General features: G+C 42.2%; 1 protein-coding gene across 1 annotated transcript in view; it reads left to right on the forward strand.

Annotated features, from left to right (window-relative positions):
- Nucleotides 1-24,649, forward strand: part of PIK3AP1 (phosphoinositide-3-kinase adaptor protein 1) — a gene marked incomplete at both ends in the record, with an annotated part of 100,192 nt that overhangs the window by 8,468 nt on the left and 67,075 nt on the right. Inside the window, 1 exon segment of the mRNA XM_084245420.1 lies at nucleotides 1,777-2,193. Coding sequence (XP_084101546.1) covers nucleotides 1,777-2,193 — 417 coding nt within the window.

Consider the following 24,649-nt stretch of genomic DNA (forward strand, 5'->3'; position numbering starts at 1 on the left):
GTCCTTGATGTTCGCAGAACTAAGTGCCTCAGGTTTTGCCCTGCCTCTGACCTGTTTGCTAAGTGTAGGAGTTAAAGACAGCACTTTCGAGCTATTGCCAGCCACTGCAGCATGAGTTCCATCTTGGCTGGCCAAGGAGCAACCCACATGGCACAGCAGACCTCTCATGACTCACCCGCTGCTCCCCTCAGCAGTGTATTTCAGTCAGTCTGCCTGTTCTGTTCCCCACTCTCTCTGGTGAATCCTCTTACCCACCCCCCTACACCTCTTGCCTACATGCCAGTTTTCATATGCATAAATAAATAAATCTTAAAAAAAAAAAAGAACCAATCAGTGAAATGTGGTCCAGGGATGGCATTTAATTGATGATTAAATTAGATGATTCCCAAGCTTCACAATTCCTATCTTCCTTTCCCAGTGGAGGAAGGATCCTTGTTGCATTGAGCCTGGCGACTTCCATCTTGCTCACCCTGTCCAAATGATTCAACAGTTTGTTAAATTAGTGGAGAGATGAGGACCCACAATGGTGCTAACGGTTGTGCTAAAGCCAAGTTTCTCTGAACTTTGATAAATAGAAGGTGTGATTTATTACTCATAAGAGTCTTGACAGAAATCCTGATGGGGCGCAGCAGGTGAGTTGGCAAGAGGACTGGACAGGGACCCACAGGACGATTTGAGGTTCAGTCTGAGGTTCAGTGCTGGCTCTGAAACTAATTTGCTTAGGCAAGTCCCTGACTTCTCCCAGATGAAGTGCTTCTTTTATCTGTAAATGAAGAGTTTGGGCCAAATCATCCCCCCAAATCCTTTTAAACTCAATGCTTCTCTAAGGCTTTTGGCTCTGTTTCTGGAATCTGTGCTTTATTAGAGGGAGAAGAAAGCCTATGTCATGGGCTAGGTATGGCGACACCTTACAGATGCCGTGCAGGTCACAACATTAATTCAGTCATGGTTGCCAACTGCATTGCTGCACTGTTTATATTAATGTGAGGTAATGATACCAGCTATCAATTACTGAGGGTTTGCTACATGCTAAGCTCTAAGCCTCACACTTTACATGAGATATAGAATATATAATTTAATTCTCACAGAACACTGATGGAGTATTGCCATTTTCACTTACAGATGAGTAAACTGAAGTTCACAATATTTGAGTAACTTGTCCAAGGATACATAGTGAATACTTTGCAGGGCCAGTGTGCTAATCTGGCCACTTAATTCCACATCTGTGTTGGTAACCACTGTGTTTGAAAAGGAACCAGGTTCTGGGCATATGAGCCAAGTTCAAATTCTAACTCTGCCACTGTAGACCTTGGGTAAATTCCTTAACCTGCCATGCCTGAGTTTTCTCAGCTTTAAAATGGGGCAAATAGTACCTACCTTATAAGGTTGCTGATGATTAAATAACTTTAATAAGATATGGGCTTGGAAGAACAGTTGAAACATAGTAAGAGCTTTAAGTGCTTGATGTCATCATCATCATCATCAACATCATTTTTCCTGCATCAGCAGAGAGGGTGGGGGTGACGGGGAAAGAGCATGCCAACAGAAGCAAAAGTGTCTGTGAGGATCCAAAATGGCGGGGTGTATTTGGGTAATGACAGGGACTCTGGGATGGTTGGATGTAGACTCTGCAGGGGGAAAGCTTAGTGAGCTTTGCTGGAGGCAGACAGTGAGACTGTGGGTGCCTGGAGGGATGGCATAGCTTGTGGGTCATGAGGGTTCCTAGAAGGAAGAAACAGACACGTTAACATGCTTCATCGCCTCGTTCTTTTTCAGAGGTGCTCAGAGGATGCGACATCCTCATCGTCTACAGCCCGGATGCTGCGGAATGGTGCCAGTACCTCCATGACCTTTTCCTGGCCAGTCGGCAGGTCCATAACCAGGAGATTCTGACTTACAAGCTGGGCCCCAAGGTCTCCTTCTCGGCCACGGACCTGAGCTTCTTCCTCAGTGCGCGATGCATTGTGGTGCTGCTGTCTGTGGAGATGGTGCAGCAGTTCTGCCAGCCGGCCCTGCTGCCCCTGCTGCAGCGAGCCTTCCACCCTCCCCACCGCGTGGTGCGCCTGCTCTGTGGCGTCCAGGACAGTGAGGAGTTCCTGGACTACTTCCCAGATTGGGCCCACTGGCAGGAGCTCACCTGTGACGATGAACCTGAGACTTACGTGACTGCGGTGAAGAAGGCCATTTCAGAAGGTAAGAGTTTCTCCTGAGGCAACAATTAAGCCCTAAAAAAATGACTAATCCAGGGCCCTGGCAATTCAGGTAAGACATTATCTTGTGTTAAAAAAAATGAGCCTGGACCTCACTGTGCTAAGAAGGCTGGTCATGTTTACTGTTTTAGAGCAGGCTACTTCTATAAAAGCCATTCTAGAGGGCCTCCCCTGGTGGCTCAGTGGTTGAGCGCTGGTCTGCAAGGCTGCCCGCAGCCTCTGCAGTGCCTGTTCGTTCCCTGGCCACTGACGAGGGTCCCACAAAAAAAGAAAAAAAAAAAAGCCATTCTAGAAATTTCTGCACCTTCGAAGGTGGAGGAAACATGTTCCAGCCTAGAGGATGGTGGGTGTGGGAGAGTGAGACTCAGTTTGGTGGGGAATGTGAGGAACATGACTACCAACCCTCCTGCTTGCAAGCCACTTCCATTTATCATTATGTAACCTTAAGACTTTTATTGAAAAGTGCCACTTTTGGGCGATGTGTTTATAGGGAAACACCCTTCTCTATTTCCCATCAGCCTAGCTTCTGCCTTTTGCCTCATTTCTCCTTTTAAAGTGGTAAAATTCCAATCCTCTCTGCCAGGCTAATGAGTACAGTGGCTCCAGGAAGTGTGACATACAGTCTGATTAACAGTAACGGAAGACACTCTGGGATGGACACATGTTATGACTTTTCTTCCTCTTTTTGTTTTCTTTTTTTGCCTCACTGTGGACTCTGATCAGGCTGTGTTTATCTTCTCTTCTCTTGCCATTTAAAATCATATATACCTGAAGCCAGCAAGGAAGCCTGGAAAATTATTCAGTGATTGCGTATTAACTTGTCTCATCCACCCCTGTCTCGTTTGATGAATTGAATCAAGCACCCACTCATTCCTAGTGACCTTAAAAAGCTAATAAAGCTTCCTAGATGTTTTTATTCCCAGAATAGACTGCTCTAAACCAATAAATAGGACCAGGTTGCTTAACATAGTGGGATTCTGTTTCATTTGATAATATAAATGACAATTGTTAGCATGGAAGATCTCACTTAAAATGCCTGGGACCTAGACTGGTAATTTTTCCAGGGCTTGCTTCTCTTTACTTCAGAAGGACATACTGGTAGAAAAAGCACATTAATTCAAACTTGTATGATTTCACTTCATTGCTTTGAGGGTGTTGTGATCTGCCTAAACTTACAAAGACCTAAGACACAACTCATTGTTGTTATGGATCAGATGATATCTCTGTGAGGTCTGTTAGGATCTCGGGATGGGCTGCTGTGACCCTCCAACCAATCACTCAGAGCTCAGAGAGGTTTTGCCGCTGTGCTGGCACTGCACACCACATGCTCTAACAGCTTGTTCATGCTACAGTGGTGGCATTAAAAAATTAGATGACAAGAAAGATTCTTTTAATATCGTTTGGATGTGTCCAGTGTTTAGCTGCCTGCATAAATGGATCGCCTGTGACATTTTACTTTTTACTAGCAACTCTGACTCAGTATGTTATGAGCTTTTAGCTTCAAGTGTTTCAGAAATTATGAAGTGTTTCACAGTGGTGTTTCTGTTCTGAGCGCAAATAACCTCTCATCATGAAGAGATTATTTTAATGGGCGATTAAAATAAGCTGCTTATAGGAAACCTCTGCAGTTCAGTGTTGATGGATAAGCAGGGACAAATGGAATTATAGGAAGGAGAGGAGGAGGAAAGACAGCTGACAGCTCCAATGTAACTTCTCAATTGGGGTTAGGCCTGTGGATTTTGGGATTGGAGATTCTTGAGTGCTAGGATGGCTTGGATTTGCTTTTGGGCATCCATAACCATTGCCCTTGGCCCAGCAGTAAAGTGGTGCTATATGTTTGATATTTATGCTGGACAAGCTTTCCTAATACATCCAAGACTCAGAGTCTGGCAATGTAACAAAAAGGGCATTGAACAGGGGTGGGGACACCCCAGTGCCTGATTGTGATGCTAACTGTGTGGCCAGTACCAGGCAAGTCATTTATCCTCTTTGGGTTTCAGTTTCCTTCTCTGTAAGAAGCAGAATGATACTTGATCTAAGATACTTTCCAGGACTAATCATCTATGACTCCCCAAGGCCAGAGACTCTCAAACCTTTCTGAAGTACCTCCTTTTTTGCCCATTTTCATATCTGCGTTGACTCTCAGAAAACCTAGGCCTAAAATAGTGTTTAAGGACAGTACTATCCCTAAACTAGATTTCTGTTATAATTATCTCCTTAGTTACATTCTCTGGCTTTTCTAATGCTCTTCTTGTACAAACGAGGTTTTCTTAAGGCACCTCAACATAAAAGCAAAATATAAAATTTTCAGATACCCCATTACTACAAGCTGCCCTAGGCCCATGAGAAATAAATACATGGAACTTGTGTCTTTGATTTTTGATCTTAAGAAAAACATCCCAGTGGGAAATTAATGGGAAATTTATAATGAAGCTGAACTAACAGTAGGGACAATAATGGTGGGGTTACTGATTGAAGGACTATTGAAAGCTTCGAGGAGACAAATTAGAAGGAAAATTTGCTAATCATTTGCATATGTGAGGATGAATGGGTGGCTTTGGAGGTGCTGAGTCCATCCCACTGGGAGTGTGTGAGCAGGGATTGTAGCTGTAGCCTGAGGGAGTCAGCTGTGGAACCATGTTTAGACCATGTGAGTCTTTGATCATAAAAAAATTCCCTTATGTGAAGTTCCTCTTTTTCACCAGAACATTCTATTCTGAATTCAGTCTTCCTCCTTCATCAGGTCTCCCTGTTTCTAACTCCCAACTGAGGAAAATTTAGTCATGGTCCTATTAAAACCCCACAGAAAGAAGTAAGAAAAAGACCGCAATCATAATCTATGTAACTTTTGAAAATGGTTAAAGCTTCCAGAATATAATTATTTTTTCTTTTCCTTTCTTAACTTTGAGGAACCTTTTGAAAAAGCATGACTACTTGATAAGATATTCACTAAGACCATTTAAAATTTAGGCTAAACATTAGATCATATAAAATTTAAAATTAGACAAAGACTGGTAATGGAGGTAACTATTACAGAAACATGTTAAATGTGGTTACAGATAGTCAATTATACTTCCCTTTCCTGCTGCATTATCTAAATAAGTGCCTCTCAAACTTTAACATCTGCAGGAGGACTAGGGTAGAGATGGGGAGGAGGGGGCTTGTCAATATTTATGTTCTGACTCCATAGATCTGGGTACCCCCAAATGCTGCTCTTGTAACAAGCTTCCACGTGATGCTGCTGGCCAGGGGCCACTGAGTAGCTAGCAAGGGTTTCAGCCACCCTTTCTTTGTCCTGTCTTTGTTCTTCTCTTGTGCGCAGACCATTTTCTCAAGTCTCCACTCCTCTGAAAATGGAGGCACCATCAAATCAGGGCAACTCCTGGATACCTATCAGCTTAGTTATAAAACTAGACCAGTGGATTTCAGAGGAGAGACTGAGTTCTCTTCCTTTGCCTCTACTTGCAGATTCAAAGTGTTAGTTCTGGCAACTTTTAATCTCAGTTTTCCAGAGGTAAGTGGTCCTGACATTGGAGTGGGGACACTTTGATCATGGAACTTCCTATGTCTTCACTTAATAGGCTCATTGATCATAATTACTATCCCACTGAAACCTATTTTTGAGCATTTTCTATTTCTCATCCCCTCTCTCTAAATTTGTCAGTCACCTTAAAACTGACATCTATTTTAATTCGAGTCTTCAGTGTTGGATCAGCCAGGTTATTTCCCCTGATCTTTATTTGTGAAGTGACAGGATTGGATCAAGATGATCTTGAAGGTTTCTTTCAGCACCCAGTGTTGTGCTGTATCATTATAAGTTTTCTAAGAAGATGACAAATGACCCAGAACCTTTTAATTGATTCAGTTTAATTCTAAAATATCCACAGTGATGTCTATACAGTGCTTAGAGATTGTGCTAATGTTCTGACTTTTTTGGGCTTGTTGGGTGATTATTTTAAAATAAGGAAATGAGAAAAACTCAGATCAACACAGAAATTGTTTCCTCTTTTTGCTGGAACTCTATTCTTTGTTGCAAATCTCACTGGAATACAAAAATAGATTCTGTTAGTCATGTGGGAAAGGACTTAGTGGGTAATATTGAGTTTTACTTCAAAAGATGTTATTGGTGTGTGTGTGTGTGTGTGTGTGTGTGTGTTGAGGGGGGAGGGAAGCACTAAACGTAATTCACTTAATATTATCTTGATATTATTCAGTATGACTTTGGGATCTTATCTTTCTCTTGCCTTTCCCTATTCTTTCTTTCTTTTTTTTTTTTAGATTTATTTATTTATTTATTTATACAAGCACTAGGCACAGTCAGAAGCACGGGAGGGTGAGAGAATTCACCAGAGCCATAGCTGGGGGCAGAACAGGCAGAAGGACCGAAGCACACTGCTGAGGGGAGCAGCGGGCGGCAGGAGAGGTCTGCGCGCCATGTGGGACCCTCCTCCAGTGGCCGGGGAGCAGCCGGGGATCGAACTGGCGCTGCAGAGGCCGCAGGCAGCTTCGCAACCCAGCGCTCAACCGCTCTGCCACTGGGGAGGCCCTCCCTATTCTTTCAACATACTTTTTCTCTTCAGAAGTTCTGATGGTACCCAAAATTATAATGTATTTTACCTGTTGTTCCCATCAGGAAAAATGAGAGGAATATACCTTATCTGGCCTTCCTTTGTTAATATTAATGTTCTACTTTGAATATTAAAATGGGATTTAAAAGAAAACAATTGGGGTATTTGACAATAGTTTCAGTTACTCAAATGAAATTTCAAAATCTTTTCCTAATTACAAAGGGAACGCACATCACTTAATTTTAGAGAAAAAAATGTTCCTGTTGATTATTTCCAGTCCCCCCTTTTATAAATAACATTGCAACAAATCTCCATGCAGCTTTATGCCTCCGTCTTTGTGACTCTGTATTGGTTTCCTCACAACTACGTCCCTGGAACTCCTGGAGCCAGGGTGGTTCCCTGCTCTGTGCACCTCCCTCCCCTCCCCAGGGAACCTGTATCCATGGCCTTTCTCACTACAGTGTTTTGTTGTTGCAATTTTTTAAATTTTCTTTCTTCCCTGGTTAGCTGATTAATTTCATTTCTCTTGCAAAGATACTCATATGGAGTGTATCTTCCTGTGCAGGGAGAACTTTCCGCTCATGGAAACAGCTAATAATGTGAATGTGCTTTATGACAGATACTATATGTTCTGCCTCAGTCTTTATGTGTGTTTATCCCCCCCTCATCTGGCCTTGACACGTGAGAAAAATGGAGGTTCAGAGATGTTAAATGCCTTGTAAAAGGACTGGGAGCAGCTGGTTTGGGGTCCTAGGCCCTTTAGTCACTGGAGTGCTCTCCACTCTGCCTTGCTTTTTTCGTTTAAGTCTCCTCTCCCTCACCTCACAACCAGGTCCCTGGCGCTCCTGGAGCCAGGATGGTTCCCTGCTCCTCTTCCTCCACATTGAGACCAGAGGAATGAAGAAAGCTGAGAGAAGAGAAAGGATCATTGATAATAAGGGGATAAGGGAGTGCCAGGTTCCCAAGTTCAACTGGACATTGGCATTGTACCTGCACTTGGTTTAAAACACAGATGCCTGGGCTCCACCCCACACCTGCTAAACCAGAATCGGGGGGTTGGTCCCAGGAATATGAATTTCAAAGAGCCTCTGCCATTGGCTCTGCTGTACAGCCATGTTCTGGAGCCTCTTCTCTGTGCCTGGCTCCCTGTCCTTTGGTTTTCTGGTTGGGGGAGCTGGCAGCAGTGCAGGCCTGTAGCTGTCACGGGGCAGTAGTCCCAGGGCCTCAGCTCTCTGCCATGGCACAACTCACTTCTACGTCATAGGCAGCAGCCCTTAGAGAGGGGAAGAGAATCAGACCCTCACAGCAAAGGGGAAGTCACTGCACCCTCCTCACTCTCCTCCCTGTGGAGGCCTCGCCGATGGTAAGTCATTGACCAATTTTGGGACTTCTGAGGGGCCTTGCAGAGACTGATAGGAGAATCTAACCATGGCCCTTCTGAAATAGATTTTTTCTGCTCCCTCCTGACAAGGGTGGGGGGTTGTGGGACTGTGGGATCTGCTCTTTCTTGGCCTGGGTTGGTCTACTCTGCTTCGGCTCCTTAAGTCTCCTGAGAGGCCCCTGCTGAAGGATGTTGTTGCCTCCATCTTCTCTTTGAAATCATCTTTGTCTTGGGGAAGAAAATGCTGAGCTGGGATGGTGATATCAATTTGGTGCCATAAGAGTACTTTGTGTTTACCTTGCTGGGTACCCCAACTGTCTTATAGGATGAGGTGTGTTCACTCTCCTAGTTGCACCTGAATAATTAGTGGTGCCCATGATAGACTTTTGTGCCCTTGGAACTCCCCTTCCGCCCTGCCCCAGACCTCAGAGATTCCACGTTTATGAATTTCCCAGAAAGCCTTAAGTGGGGAAATGAAAGCCCAGGTGGGGAGATGAAATTGTCTTCCCCCCAGGCCCCTGCTGCTACATCAGCCACCCAGACATGGCCTTCTTTGTCAGATTTCCTGTGGTCCCTCAAGAAAAGTATATGCAGGTCTCCTTGTCAACTGTGGTTGGTGAGATGCACTGAAAAGGGAGTGATAAATACTTAAGTTTCCATGAGTGTGAGAATCTCAATTTTGCACCTGTCCTTGTCTAAATTTTCTACATATGCTGGAATGGAAGCATCAGAAATAAGATTTCAATGGGTTGTGTTGGTATTGCATTGCCCTTCTGGAACAATTGCTAGAAGAATATGCTAGAATTTAGGAAGGACCTGCCATCTGTTTTACCTTTTTAGACATCATTGCATTTAGTCCATGCTTATATGTCTCTGTAAGCATTATTTCCATTTTAAAAAAGAAGAAAACAGGGCCCAGCAGGTTTAGTCACCCAGCTGCCTTTTATTTATTTATTTATTTATTTATTTATTCATTCATTCATTCATTCATTCATTTATCTATTTATTTTTCGATTTATTTATTTATGCATACAAGAACTGGAGTACAGGCCAAAGGAATGGGTGTGGGTGAGAGGATTCACCAGAGACAGCGTGGGGAACAGAACATGCGAATCGACTGAAATACACTGCTGAGGGGAGCAGGGGACGAGTCAGGAGAGGTCTGCTGTGCCATGTGGGTAGCTCCCTACCTGGGGATCAAACTCGTGCTGCAGTGGCTGTGGATAGCTTCATAGGTTGTGTCTTAACCCTTTGCGCCACCAGGGAGGCCCCCAGCTGCTTTTTATTTATTTATTTATTTATTTATTTATTTATTTATTTATTAAATTTGTTTTATTTATTTATTTTATTTTTTAAGATTTATTTATTTATGCAAGCACTGGTGTACAGGCTAGAGGCGTGAGAGGGTGAGAGAATTCACCAGAGACAGAGAAGGGAGCAGAACAGGCAGATGGACGGAATACATTGCTAAGGGGAGCAGCGGGCGAGACAGGAGAGTTCTGCCTTGCCATGTGGGAATCTCCCTGGCCAGCCGGAAATCGAACTGGTGGTGTAGAGGCTGCGAATAGTTTCACAGTGCTGCACTCAACCCGCTGTGCCACTGGAGGCCATATTTTTTAAATTTTATCATTTTTAATTTTATTTTATATATTTTTAAAATAATTTTTCATTTTTGTACAATGTGTGCATTTTCATCTTGGTTATATTCCCCATACAATTCCCACCACCCTTATTTTGACTTTTTAGAGCAAGGTTTAGGATGATGGCCGTGTAGCCCAAGGCCTGTAAGGTTACTACCTTATCTGGATACCACAGCCTGCCTTTCTTCTGGTGCCAAGAATCTATTATTCTCAAGACCTGTGCTGTGTGCAGGGACAGAGCAGGGAAGGACAGACACAGTAACTGCTATAATGATATCTGTGTTCTAGACTAGCTCTATCAAAAAAAAATGTATAGTGTGAATCACGTGCGAAGGTGTAAGTTTCTAGCAGTTATAGTGAAGAAAAAAGCAGAAAGAAGCAGGTAAAGATAATTTTAATAATATGGTTTACTTGATCTAATATATTTAAAAGTCTCATTTTAACATAATCAATATAAAAATTACTCATGAGATTTTTTTTATCATTTTTTCATACTAAGTCTTTGAAATCTGGTATGCAATTCACACTTAGAAAACCTATTTTTCAAACATCCAATAGCCATGTGTGGCCAGTGACGATCATATTGGATAGTGTACCTTGAGAAGTATGCTTACTTTTCAGAAAATGGTGCCCTATCAGTAAGCATTTTAATATCATAAAAGTTCATATGTGGTTTCTTTCTTCATTCATTCAGAAAGGTGCTGTGTTTAGCACTTGTATGTATCGTTTTTTCTTTCTTTCCTCGACCCAGCTTCTCTTTCTTGCTTTTCTTCCTCATTCTTCCCCTTTCTTTGCCCCTCTCTGTATTTTGTCAGCTGTTTAGCTGTGCTTCCAGGACCTAGAAATACAGTATCAATTAAGACAAAAATAGCTTTGATTAATAGAATAGTTTCGATCTTTGAAACCACCAGCCTGTCATCTGAACTTAGGAAGACTGAGCTCCTGGTGCTCTACCAAGCAGTCACACCATGGGACATGTACATAAATATATATATGTAATATTTTAAAGTTGTGTGTATATCGACATAAATATTTTTATATATTAATATATATTTATATAGGCTAGTGTCTGCATTATGCTAGTATTTATGTGTGTCATTATTTATGTAACTTCTTCCCTGGAAGGAGCCACAAGAAATTGTTGATAGTGGTTGCTTTGAGTGGATGGAGGACATTTGAAATTTTTGTTTTAGACATTTCTCCAGTGTTTTAAATTTTCTAATATGGTCATGTTTTACTCTCAGCAAGGAGACTTAAAAGAGAAAGATGATAGAGTCAGGGGGTTGTTTATGTACCTAGAGGGAGGAATTGAATTTGTACCCAGTTAATCCAAGTTGGTTGAGCTTCAGGTTAAATTCTTTTGTGCAAAATCCTTAGCATTTTCTCGGCTTCGTTAGACTGATCTTCTGGGTAAGGGGAAGTGAGGTGGTATTGGTTTGTCTTATTGCTGTGACGTCTGCCCCACCACTTGCTTGATGTAGGCTGGAGGCATGTGAAGAGGGAAAAACTACTTATCAAGTCACATTTTTACTTTTGTCAAGTAATTTACTCTTGTCAAATTTGTATTGATATTTTCTTAGGTTACTACAATCTTTGTGACAAGTAAGAGAATAGGGGTGTAGTATTTCAGACTCTGACACTCACTGGGTATGCCACCTTGGGCAAATTGCTTGTTTACCCTGAATCTGTTCTTGCCTTCTTGAAAATACTGTGGGGAGTGCAGTTGACATCTCAGGACTTAAGGGATATGAAATGCTGTGATTCCAGCTCTGTGTGACTTTGCTTATACTGCATTGTTTGGTCTCTATCTGATATTTTTTAAACCCTAATAAGTGATAGTGTATTATTTCTGCTAACAAGTTATCCTCCACAACAGAATTTTAAATAGACTCGTAAATGACATAATAATAACTTTCTGTTTATGGACATTAGCCCAAGTTCAGTCTTAGGGAAATATAACATTATGCCATTATCTGTGTGGGAATGAAAAGAATGTATTTTACATTTTATACGTAAACCGTAGACCATATTTATTATGGTCTACATGCAGAATTATGAATGTGGGTTCATAGGAAGATAATGGGTACAGGGGAAATGGAGCAAATATGCATGACTGAATGGGTCTATTAATTCCCCTGTTACTGCAGGATGTTTTGACAGCTTTTCAATTTAGTTTCCACCACCATTTACATGACCAAGAGTATGTCCGGAATGATTGAGAAAATAGTCTGATTTATGCCATAAATGACTCTTCATCTGCCCATTGGAGAAATTATGAAACCAAAATAAGCTTGTCATATGGACTTCTGGGCAGAAAGCTTCTTAATTTAGACAGTTTGGTAAAATTTAGATCTAAACAGCAGTTGGTTGGTTTTCTAAGATACAAAATGAATAAAAACAATAATTGATAACATTGCCTTTTCTGTGGGGGAAAACCACTTGGAGACTATTTTATATTCACTGTGTTTATGTTTTTTTAAGAAAATGCTGGTCTCCAGTGACAATGTGTTATGTGTAGTAGGTGCCTAGTAAGTGGGGGATAAATGGATGTGTGGATGGGTGTGTGTTCTGTGGACACTGTCCATGGAATGGTGTCAATTTTCCTTACTCTTGGGCCCATTTTGAATGTCCCAATTGTAGAAATAGACATCCCTTCTATGAGCATCCTACAGAAGGGCGTGAGCTGCTGGTGCCATTTGGGTTGTCAGCGTTTCCATGGAGCAGGTTTGTCTTGTGGTCACATAGGGTGTGCATAGACAGAAATAACACATTGATTCAAAGTGAGATAAGGTTTACAGGGTGCTTTTTTTTCCAACTGTGTCCATACTTAAAAGTGTACCAGACTATGCGAACTTGTCCCACAAAAGAATCTGTATCCCATTATAGGAGATAGTTAACAATTGTAATTGTTAGCTCCGTGGGGTGTGCGTGAGTCTATCAGTAGCAGAGATTAAACTGGGTGTCTCCTTTTTGAAGCAGATCATTAAAGGGAAGAAGTCTGTAGCGTTTGGAGGAAATCTCTAGAATTAGTTCAGTTATTTTAGGTATTTCTTGTTACTTTTTCTTCTAGATTTATGCTTTTTGCATATCTTCCTATCATTCTCCAGTTAGGTTCATTCAAGTTCTAATTTAAAAGAATGCTTGTTGAACATGCCTATTTTGTCTACCAAGTTGCCAGTTTCACAAACAGACTGCTGGCTCTCTCTCGAACATCTGATAACACAGGAAATAGGGGAAGGCTGGTAATGAAATGAAAATGCTTACTTTTAAAGTGCACTAAAATGAGCTTCCTTTTTACATGTATCACCAGTGTGTGAAGCTATGGTTAAAATCTACAGTAAGATAGACATTCCATTAAATCTAGTGGATAAAATAGTATTGGTGTCAGCTGTTGAGTAATTTTTTTTCTTTAAGTTTGTAAAATGTGGGAAAACATTTCTGTTGTAGGATTCAGCATTCCAAATGGAGTCAACCTGTTCTTGTTCTGAAACAGATTCCCCCTTTCATTTTCTAAAACTTTATGAATATCATTTCTTAAGGCCTTGGTTTATTTCCAGAGAAGTCTTTGATAATGATCATAAAACATTTTCACCTTAGAAGTTTTTCAGGAAAAATTGTAACGCTCAAATGTAGTGCCCTAATATGGCAGCCTGCATACTTATTTTTATTTCATGGTCATTTTGAATTCAGAGTCCCAAAGGCTATAGAAATCCTTCAACCTTGTTTTACCTCAATCCTTTTCATGGTCCGGGGTGTCCATGTGATTATAACTTGCCCATATTCTGGAAACAATCTAGCTTGAGAGGGTGTGATCGGAAAACAGAGGGAGGGAGCCACTGAGTCAACAATATGGAAATATAGAATATTAATATTTCTAGAAAAAGAAACTTTGGGGTCATCTGACCCTTTAGTTTAAAATGAGTGGAGTAAGACCTAGAGGAGTCAGAGGACTCTCATAGCATTACATAATTAGTGGCGATTGGAGACTGTTAATTCATATTTGTAAGTCAACAAATATACATTAAGGGAAGAATGAGTTTCTGGAACATCCATCTTGGAAAAGAGAAGAAAAGCCATGGTTGGTAGTTATGGCCAATGCTTAGCAATACTATTTAATGGTAACGTAGAGCCCAGGTTAACTATGGCTTTTAGGCAGAGAAGTCTTTTCTCAAAGAAGTGATTAGCAGTCTAAAATTTTAGAGTATCTTTATTCAAGCACTTAATTAAATTAAATTATTTATTAAAAATATGGAATGCATCACAAATTTGCATGTCATCTTCATGCAGGGACTATGCCAGTCTTCTCTGTATTGTTCCAATTTTAGTATGTATTATGAAAGTGAGCACATATAAAACTGGCATTTTTCTTCTTAAGTTTGTAGCCAGCAGTGATACTGATGCATTATATTAGTAAATTTGCACAATTTGAAAGTTTCACATTTTAGTTTATCTAAATATGTGTTAGCTGCAGGATGGGCTAAAGATAAGTTGAAAATTAACAAGGATCATTATAAAATCTTGCTCAGGGTCCAAAAAATAATTCAACAGTTGTATGAGAACAGAATGAAGGATATATTATATATTTTAAGAGTAACATTTGCAAGAAGATCTGATGGTTTCAGTTGGAGGCAAGCTAAACAATGTTACCTGAGTAATCTCACCTACATTAAAAAAAAAAGCAACATGAAGGTTTATGAGCAGATGTGTTAGTGTTAAAGAAGAGGTCCCTCCTTTACTCTGCATTGATTAGCTCATCTGGAGAAGTGTGCATCATTTAAATGGGAGGCAAATTCAGAAATTCATCCATCCATCCAACCATCCATCCATCCATCCATCCATCCTTCTGTCTGTCCATTCACTCATTCATTTCATTTATTGTTCCTTCAATAGAAGGTAAACCTCCCTAGGGAACAGACTAGTGTTTCACACATTGTATGCCCTCAGTCGATTAACTGAATGGAGTGAGTGGGGGGATTTCAAAATCTATTAGGTGATAAATGGCATAAGGAAATAGCTTGTTATGGAGAAAAACAGTTTCACTGGAACTCTGGAAACTGTCTTCAGAGTTTTTAAAAGTAGAGGGATGGGATTTTCTGTGTTTCTACAGTGGACAAGACAAGGAACAATGAATGACAGATGCAATAAAGGGGACAATATAAGTGCAGGTGACCCTCATAATTCAGAGATAGCTAATGCTGGGTAAAGGTCAGTTGAACTGGATGCACTTTAGCAGGGTCAAAATTTCATAATAAATACTAAAAAATATTTGATTGGGACTTATTTTTTTTTAAAGATTTATTTATTTGTTTATACAAGCACTGGGTACAGTCAGAAGCGCGGGAGGGTGAGAGAATTCACCAGAGCCAGAGCTGGGAGCAGAGCAGGCAGAAGGACTGAAGTACACTGCTGAGGGGAGCAGCGGGCGGCAGGAGAGGTCTGCGCGCCATGTGGGACCCTCGCCCGCAGCCTGGGATCGAACCAGCGCTGCAGAGGCCGCGGGCAGCTTCGCAGCCCAGCGCTCAACCGCCGCGCCACCAGGGGAGGCCCTTGATTGGGACTTATTTTGAAAAGTAAGACTAAACATTAATTTCTTTGATCATATTAACAGTTTTGATGATTTCAGCTATATGTTAATTTTTATATGCTAATTCTTAGACCACATAGAAACTGAATCAGCTGTTGCTAAGTGTTGTGCAGGAGAGATTGAGTACATTTTCCTGACACATTTTTTTATATTAGCTCAAGATAACATTCCTTAGTTCACATTTGACTTTTGAAGAAACCAGCTGTATAGAAATACGTTTGACTTTTATAGATTTCCAAGGCCTCCTCTCAATCATTATATATTCCTATTATTTGCTTTTTTAAAAAAAATACATTTTTGTGGAAATAACAGTGGCTTCCAACATTACATAAGTTTCAGGTATACAGCATTATAATTCCCTTTTGGTTTTTGGGCAGTGTCCCTGTAGACTTACCTACCTATTCAGTAGGTAAGCTCTCCAGCGGACAGTGGCTTCACTTGCTGTTCAGATAGTTTTCCAACATCACTTTCATCAACTTCATAAAATTTTGTATCGTTGGCAAAATCTAGAATTACCCTGTATAACCAATCACATCACATTTACAGTTTATTATGGAGAAATCCTAAATCTTGGGGAGAAGAAGCAGTAAAAACAAGATTTAGTGGGTGAGACTAAACACTAAAATTTACCAAGCAGAGATGTTTAAGTGGAAAACAATTTTGTAAATAGGCATCTTATTAGAAAATATATGTATGCTATGAAAAACTAGCGTCCTTACATTACCTTAACAATGGAGACTTGAAATAGGAATACTCAGAAAATGATAAGGGTGCCAGAGTTGGAGGCCACAAATGTGGGTTCAGAGTCCCAAGCTTTATTCTTTTTTCCAAGCAGAGATCTGAGGGAATGAATATACTGGCACATCTGTAGCACATACCATTTGCTAGACCACTTGGGAACTTTCTCAACTTTGTCATTAATGATGGAATCTTGAGTCAGAACCATTTGACAGACTGGAACTCTGGCCTTAATCCAACATGCAACATTTAACAAGGCTCAGTGTTTATTTGCAATTAGGTCCCAGACCTCATCTTAAAAACAAAACAAACTGGGCCTCCCTGGTGGCGCAAGGGGTTAAGCACCGCACTATGAAGTAATTTGCAGCCTCTGCAGCACGAGTTCGATCCCCTGCCGGCCAGGGAGAAACCCACATGGCGAGACAGACCTCTCCTTGTCTCGTCCGCTGCTCCCCTCAGCAGTGTATTTCAGTCAATCTGCCTGTTCTGTTCCCCACTCTATCTCTGGTGGATCCTCTCACCCCCCACATCTCTGGCCTGTACCTCAGCTCTTGTATGCATAAATAAATAAATCTTTAAAAAAAATAAAAACAAAAAATAAAAACAAAACAAACTACAATTGTAGCCTGGCAAAGAGTTTAGTATAGTAGTCCTGACTTCTGTGGTTTACATGAAAGTGAGTCTGGGGGTTGTGGGGCCCAGCGGCTCAATATGAACCAGCAAGGCTGCATGACTCTAAGATGAAGTCTTGAGCTCCCCTTCTAAAGAGTGGCCAGGCTGGAGAAAGTGACAGCCCTTTTTGTATTATCAACTTACCCTTCTTGAGTAGTTATTGGCAGAAGGTGAGGGGGTAGAAAATTAGGTTGTGGAGATATGAGGCTAGAAAAGCTAGTACTGTTACCACTTGAAGCCTGCTTCCAGAAGTGACTGTATTGCTCTGGATTTGTTTGGAAGGAGAGAAACTCAACTTGGGCAAAGGAGGAATGAGCCAAGGGGTGGGCAAGAGCACTTCTGGTACCCAGAGATAACCTGGAAGCAAGGACTTGACCTCTGGGGGGTTACCTTTCCACCTCTCCTTTCTGTCTCTGCATATTCTCCAGTGAGTCATCTCTGAGGAGGAAAACTACAGCCCCTAGGAGCTGATATGCTTCTTTCCAATTCCAGCTTGAGAGGAATTGATACTTATTTTATCTGGCCTGAAATTTTTAAATCCCAGGATGAGGTGGCGGGGAGGATAGGGGGTGAGTGCTGATTAGTTGAACTTGGATCATGGGCCTACTTGTAGGTCAATTATCTGTGATGAGGGCATTGGAAGACTACAAAAGGCCCATGTTGATAGTTTGGGATGTGAAATGTCTACAAATTTGGCAGCTTCAATTCAAACCACTTGGTGAAAGTGGAAGGATCAGAAATTTTCCAAAGGAGGGTTGCTGTGCTGCTTTTGTCAAGCAATGCAGAAGACCATGGCATAAATGGGATCCAGAAACCTGTCTAAGCCTGAGGAGTGGAGGGAAAAACTAGGGTATTCCATCATAAAATTATACAATCTGGGACCAGAGTGAAACTGAGGCTTAGCATCATCAAATGATTTGCCCAAGCACACCCAAGCTGGTTACAGACCAAAGCTCAGGCCTCCAACTCTGAACTCTCAGAGTTCATCCACTATACTTTATTGTCATCCTAAAAGAAAAATCACAAGGAAAGACATAATTGCCTTCAAACATTTGAAGGACTGCTATGTAGAAAGAAGAATAGTGTTGTTTTGTGATGCTCCGTAAGATTTGGATCCATGGACAGTAGTAACTGACATGCAGAATCCTACTAGATTTAAGGCAGAACATTGACACCTGATGTAACTTAACCATGGAGCAGGCTGTCTCCGGAGGTGATGGCCACAGGCCCTGTCAGGGGAAGCCTTTGGGCAAGGTGGATAAATATCTGCCAGTGACGCTGAGGAAGGAATCCTTAAAGTCCTTTCCATTTCCAATTTACTGCTGTAAATTCAAAACTTTTTATTGTTGTCCTTCAGCTTCATTCTAATAATAATAGTATCGCTACTACTAACAGTAACTGCTTGCAGTTGTAGAATGTGTTCAATACTAAATGCTGTGCCACCTGTTCTACAGTGATTCTCTCATTCAATTTTGCTCTGTAAGATAGATACTGTCATTATCTACATTTTTTAAAAAGATTTATTTATTTATTTATTTATTTATTTATTTATTTATTTATTTATTTATTTATTTATTTATACAAGCACTGGGTACAGTCAGAAGCGCGGGAGGGTGAGAGAATTCACCAGAGCCAGAGCAGGGAGGAGAGCAGGCAGAAGGACCGAAGTACACTGCTGAGGGGAGCAGCGGGCGGCAGGAGAGGTCTGCGCGCCATGCGGGACCCTCCTCCGGTGGCTGGGGAGCAGCCGGGGATCGAACTGGCTCTGCAAGAGGCCGCTGGCAGCTTCTCAACCCAGCGCTCAACCGCTGCGACACTGGGGAGGCCCCATTATCTACATTTTGCAGAGAGGTCTGGGACCATTAAGTTATTCTCTCAGTGACCCTGGGGTTTTCCTCCTGAGCCCCTAGTCTCAACACTACATTCAGTGGCTTCTTAACGACTTCGAGTTTCCAGTCCCATTTGTTCTCAAAGAGTGAGCCCCAAATGCCTGCATCGGGGCGTATTTTTGGTTTTGATGAAAAAACAACTATTTTGAATTTTGTATCTTTGTAAAAATCATGTTTTCCATATATTTGAAACCCATATTTTTTGTAAATATTTATGTTCCTGGGTCCTCCCAGTTACTTAGTGAACTGAATGCATGGGAATATACATTTTAGCAAGGACTGGTATGGTTCTGATGGGTACATAAATTTGAGGACCGCGGGCCTGCAGCTTTCAAGGAAAGGTTGGAGGGAGATCAGATGCTGAGAGGCCTCATATTTACCCAAACAGCTTAAACTCTGTTCTGAAGGTTTTTTTTTTTTTTTGGCGGGACCCTTGCCGGCGGCCGGGGAATGAACCGGAGCTGCAAAGGCTGCGGGCGCCTTGCAGCCCAGCGCTCAACCGCTGCGCCACCAGGGGAGGCCCAATTCTGTTCTGAAGTTTGAGGGCAGATATTGAAGGGCCAAGAGTGTAGGTCTTATATCAGAATTGATTTCCAGTAAGTTCAGTCTGGTGGCTGTGTGGGCAGGACCTGAGGCTCCTGCATCTTTCAGGGGGAGGTGATGTGGGGCTGAGCTGAACAGAGGTGGGGTGTTGGGGGTGGGGTGGAGCAGAAAGGACAGAAGTGAAAGGCAAGTCAAAGCAGAAGGACTTGGTATTTGACTGTGGAGTGGGAGAGGGAGAAGATTGGCTGAATCCAGTACATGAGAGTAAAATAGGCGGTGGCATGGGCTGGCTGTTGAATTCAGAAAACAAAGCACTGTCAACAGGATGGTCAGTGGAAAACTTCATAGAGGAGATAGCAGTGAAATGAGGTTTGGGTTTTCAGAAATATTGGTGAGAACGGAAGGGAACGACCTCCCAAGAACTCATAGACAAGGCAGTGGGTGGAAGAGCACAGGTGTGTTTGAATCTGGGCTAAGAAGTGGCTGGAAAGGGGTCATATTGGGACAAAGATAAGAAAGATCAACTTGAGTCAGTGGGACAAAGGCCTTCAATGTCAAGATAAAGGGGCTTTGCTCTCTCATTGAGGGGACTTTTTCTTGGTTGGGGCAGCAATATAATCAAATGACACTTGGAGAGACAGTTTCAGCTCAGCTAAAGGCCTGACCCTAGTTTCTTGAGGGAGGCTTTTCCCCAATGTCAGTTGAACATCGAGCTTAGTGTACACAGATCTCACTTAAGTGAGAAAGGGAACCCACATTACAGGCAGATTTACTGATGAAATATTATAGTAAAAATCCATAGTCTCATGTGAGTATTTTATTGAGATAGCAACAAGTGTGCCTCTGACATCTTAATCTTGCTCTTTGATTCTTATCACCAAGCCCCCTTTACTTTCAGCAGTCATGTACCCTTGAAGTGAAATGTTTGTACCAGGCCTCATCTCTGGTGGGAAAGGTTGTGGTTGACCAGATGAGCAAAGACCCTGATGTGCAATATTGCCTATTGGATAAACCCTAGAAATGCCAAGGGGTGTTGGGATGGGGCTGGATTGTTTGTTCCTAAATCTGTTTTTACCCCTGCACATGGAATGGTCCTGACCAAGCAGCTATCCCATGCTGGGGAGTGAAGAGTTTGAAGGCTCTGGTTGCTTTAGTGTGTACTATGAAGTGCCATTATGTTTTTAAGAGGCTGTGTGGGAGGGGAGCCCTTCCTATTCTGTCTTTTATCCCACAGCCCACATCACCCCTCCTTAGATTTTGGTATTCATAATTTTTCTCCTTTCTCTGAATTCCTGTGGCATTCATTTGCAGGACATTCATAGCTAACACTCATTTTTCTTATCAGTCCCTGAATTTCAGTTTGGTTTGTGAGCTAATATGTAAATTCCTTAGGAGCAGACCCATGTGGTGTTACCAGTCTGTGGAATTCTCCTCTGTGCCTCGCACAGTGTGGGTTCCCAGAGATGCTTGCAAAAGCTACTTGATTGTTTGACTATTTGGTTGAAGTCTTGGAGCACAGACATCAGAGTTACTTTTCAGTTGAAACAGTTTTATGACTGTGATTAAATAACTTTGTTGGTAGGGTCACAGTCATTATCTGTCACAAATGTGCATTGACTGCCTACAGCCTGAATTGTCGAGGAAAAAAATGCTTTCAGAACACTCATGATCTAAATAAAGAATCAAATGCAGTTTCATATTTGCTTCAGGTGATCCTGCTGCCCTCCCATTAATATATATTTATTAAACACCCACTCAGTGAATTTTATGAGAGCTTGGTGCTATATTAGGTGCTGCAGAGGCATTGCAGATTCTGTAGAAAACACAGGCTCTGTTCTCAAGACTCCTCATGAGCTCAGTTGGTCTGTGGGCATTTGTTGGTTAATGTCCAGTGTCAGTATCTGGACCTAATATCCAAGGTGGAGCACGTTTCAATCTAGCTTTTCGCCCCATGGCTCACCCTGTGGTGTCAGAACTAGCCCCCTAAGTTCATACTGCTGCATCAGGTTAGGAACACAGAGAAGCTGCTTAGAAGGACCCATCTGGCAGAGGTGCTCGGTCTACACCCTGGAGTCAGGGGGGCTGAGGTTCTAGACCAGGCTTTGTTACTCAGCTCTGGTTTGGGGGCAGAGCTCTCCCAGGTTCCACTTGTAAAATGCACAACTCACAGGACTATCAGAAAATAGAACTGAGATGATGAATGGAAACACATCACCCCCAGGCTCCCAACTCCACCTCTTTCATTCAGGCTTTTTTGTCAACATCTGTCTACTGAGTTTGCCCCCATCCCCCACCTTTCTATTCTCCGGACTGCTGGTTTGGTTTTAAGCCCTAATCATGTCTTGTGACAGAAACTGTATCTTTCATTTTGTGGCAAACTTTTACATTATGATAATCTTTTTTTTTTTTAATTTTACAATTCCCTTAAAAATTATGTTTAAGGGCCTCCCTGGTGGTGCAGCGATTGAGCGCTGGGTTGCGAAGCTGCCTGCAGCCTCTGCAGCGCCAGTTCGATCCCCAGCTGCTCCCCAGCCACTGGAGGAGGGTCCCACATGGCGCGCAGACCTCTCCTGCCTCCCGCTGCTCCCCTCAGCAGTGTACTTTGGTCCTTCTACCTGCTCTGCTCCCCGCTCTGGCTCTGGTGAATTCTCTCACCCTCCCGCGCTTCTGGCTGTACCCAGTGCTTGTATAAATAAATAAATAAATAAATAATAATAAAATTATGTTTAAAATTTATTTATTTATTTAAAAAAATTTTATATATTTATTTATATGAGAGCTGGGGTATAGGCCAGATTTGCGGGAGGGTGAGAGGATTCACCAGAGACAGAACAGGGAACAGAACAGGCAGACTGACGAAATACACTGCTGAGGGGAGCAGGGGGCACTACAGGAGAGGTCTGCCACGCCATGTGGGACCCTCGCCGGCCTGCCGGGATTGAACCGGCGCCGCAGAGGCTGCGGACAGCTTCACAGTGTTACACTCAACTGCCTGTGTCACCAGGGGAGGCCCTTAAAATTTATTTTTTAAAAAGTTGTTACTTTAGGGCCTCCCTGGTGGCGCAGCGGGTTGAGCGCTGCACTGTGATGCTGTCCACAGCCTCTGCAGCACCAGTTTGATCCCTGGCCAGCCAGGGAGATACCCATATGGCGTGGCAGACCTCTCCTGCCTCGCCCATTGCTCCCCTCAGCAGTGTCTTCAGTCTGTCTGCCTGTTCTGCTCCCCGCTCTGTCTCTGGTGAATTCTGTCACCATCCCACACCTCTGGTCTGTACCCCAGTTCTTGTATAAATAAATTAATCTTTAAAAATAAAAGTTCTTACTTTAGTGCCATTGTTTTACATCCTTGCTAGTGTTTGGAGAGTAGGGATTCCCCCCTCACGCGTAGTCACCCAAGCACTCCCAGAGCCAGGCACCCGGGGACCTCCACCGCAGTCCACTGTGCACTCAGTGAAGGGGGTTGCCTTCCGGAAAAGAGACCGACTTTTCTTCTTCTGTCAAGGGTATATGGGTAGCGTGCTTCTCTGCTAGAGCCTCCAAACAAGCTCTCAGAGTCCCTTAAAAATTATATAAAGGTAATACGTGCTTGTTATAATTTTTTCCCTAACAATCAGAATTCTATAAAAGGAAGAAAAATTGAAAATATTTGTCAGCTTCCCTAAGACCTCATTTCTTCTATAACTATCATAAGCATTTTGGTGAGTATCCTTCAGACCATTTTTATGAATTTATAAAATACAGTCATTTTATTCACTGTAATTAGAATCACTGTGTATATATATATTTTAAAGATCTATTTTTATTTATTTATTTATTTATTTATTTATTTATTTATTTATTTATTTATTTATTTATTTATACAAGCACTGGATACAGTCAGAAGTGCGGGAGGGTGAGAGAATTCACCAGAGCCAGAGCGGGGAGCAGAGCAGGCAGAAGGACCGAAGTACACTGCTGAGGGGAGCAGCGGGCGACAGGAGAGGTCTGCGCGCCATGTGGGACCCTCCTCTGGTGGCCGGGGAGCAGCCGGGGATCGAACGGGCGCTGCAGAGGCTGCGGAGAGGCCCTCACTGTGTATATATTATCCTGCAAATTGATTTTTCAATTAGTTGATCCGTTTTTTTTTTTGCATTGATAACATATACAGATAGAAATTTCTTTATGAACTACATTATTATATAGATTTTGCTTTTATGGCTTGCTTTTTAATTTTATCTCAAGGACAACTGTCTTCTAATTGGTTTTGTTTCCTCTAGTCCATTCCTCACCTAACTGCCAGAATCATTTTCCTGAAACCCAGTGGGAAGGGTTGATGATTGAATAAAGTTCAGACTCCATAATGTGACAGCTCAAAGCTCTCTGCCACTAGCCCCTGCAACTACTGCAATTTTATTGGAGCATTTCTTAGATTTTTCTTTGTTAGCAGAAAAACCTTCTGAGTTCTGAACAAAACCTATGTACGCCCCCAACATTGCCCCAAACAGGTAAATGTGGAACTCCTGTGGTTAACATGTATGTGTATCGTGACCTCTAAACCCTAGTCTTCTCAAGCTCCCTTCCCTGTCTCAAGCCCCAGCATCTTCTGCACATTTTAGTTTAGGACATTTTTCTTTGTTATGGACCTGCAAACTAATGCTTAAAAAAGAAATTGGTAACTTTTTGTTAACCTTTCTTGGAGGAAATTAATTTCATAAGTTTATTAACTTTTTGGTGATGTGTCCTGAATGATGCCTCTCTGATTCTAAGATGTCCTCTCCTAGGCATGATACCTTGGAGCACCCATTTGGGGAAGCTCACTCTTGTAGCTTTTCTGTCCTTTTTCATAGTGAACATATTAGGCATTCTCCTATTGACCTTTTGTTATTGCTCTGGAGTCATTATGGTGTTTAGAGCTCCATGACCCAAAGACTGTGAGGTCTTTGAGGGCTGAAACAAGAAGCTAAATTAGAGGACAGCTGTAGATGAGCTAAACTAGAAGGCAAGCTGCAAAAGAAAATGCCTCCAGGTAGATCACTGCAGTGTCTAGTTCAGTCCCTGACATATAGTAAGTGCTCAATAAACTCTTTGTTCCTGGAATACAGGCCAGGTATGACAGTTTCCTCAGCAAAGGCGTCAAGGAAGAGAGGCAGTTATCCGCATTGCAGGAGACCCAGGGCCCACCACCTGCAGTCATTCTAGCTTTGGAAGAGCCAGCAGGGGTTGCTGGCGGGAGAGGATGGTCTGTAGCCTTTCTTGCTGAACCATTACCTGCCCATCTATACTCCTCCTTGCTTAATGGGCCTGAACAGAGTCCAGAAAGTTTGGGGGTGCTCTCTCTTTTTTTCATAATTCACAGCATTGATAGGTTTATAGACCTTGAGTTCAATGACCATTCAAAAGCCACACTGGGGACATTTTAGATTTGACAGTGGTCATGTAAGAAAC

Source organism: Talpa europaea (assembly GCF_964194135.1).
Source record: "Talpa europaea genome assembly, chromosome: 10".
Taxonomy (NCBI): domain Eukaryota; kingdom Metazoa; phylum Chordata; class Mammalia; order Eulipotyphla; family Talpidae; genus Talpa; species Talpa europaea.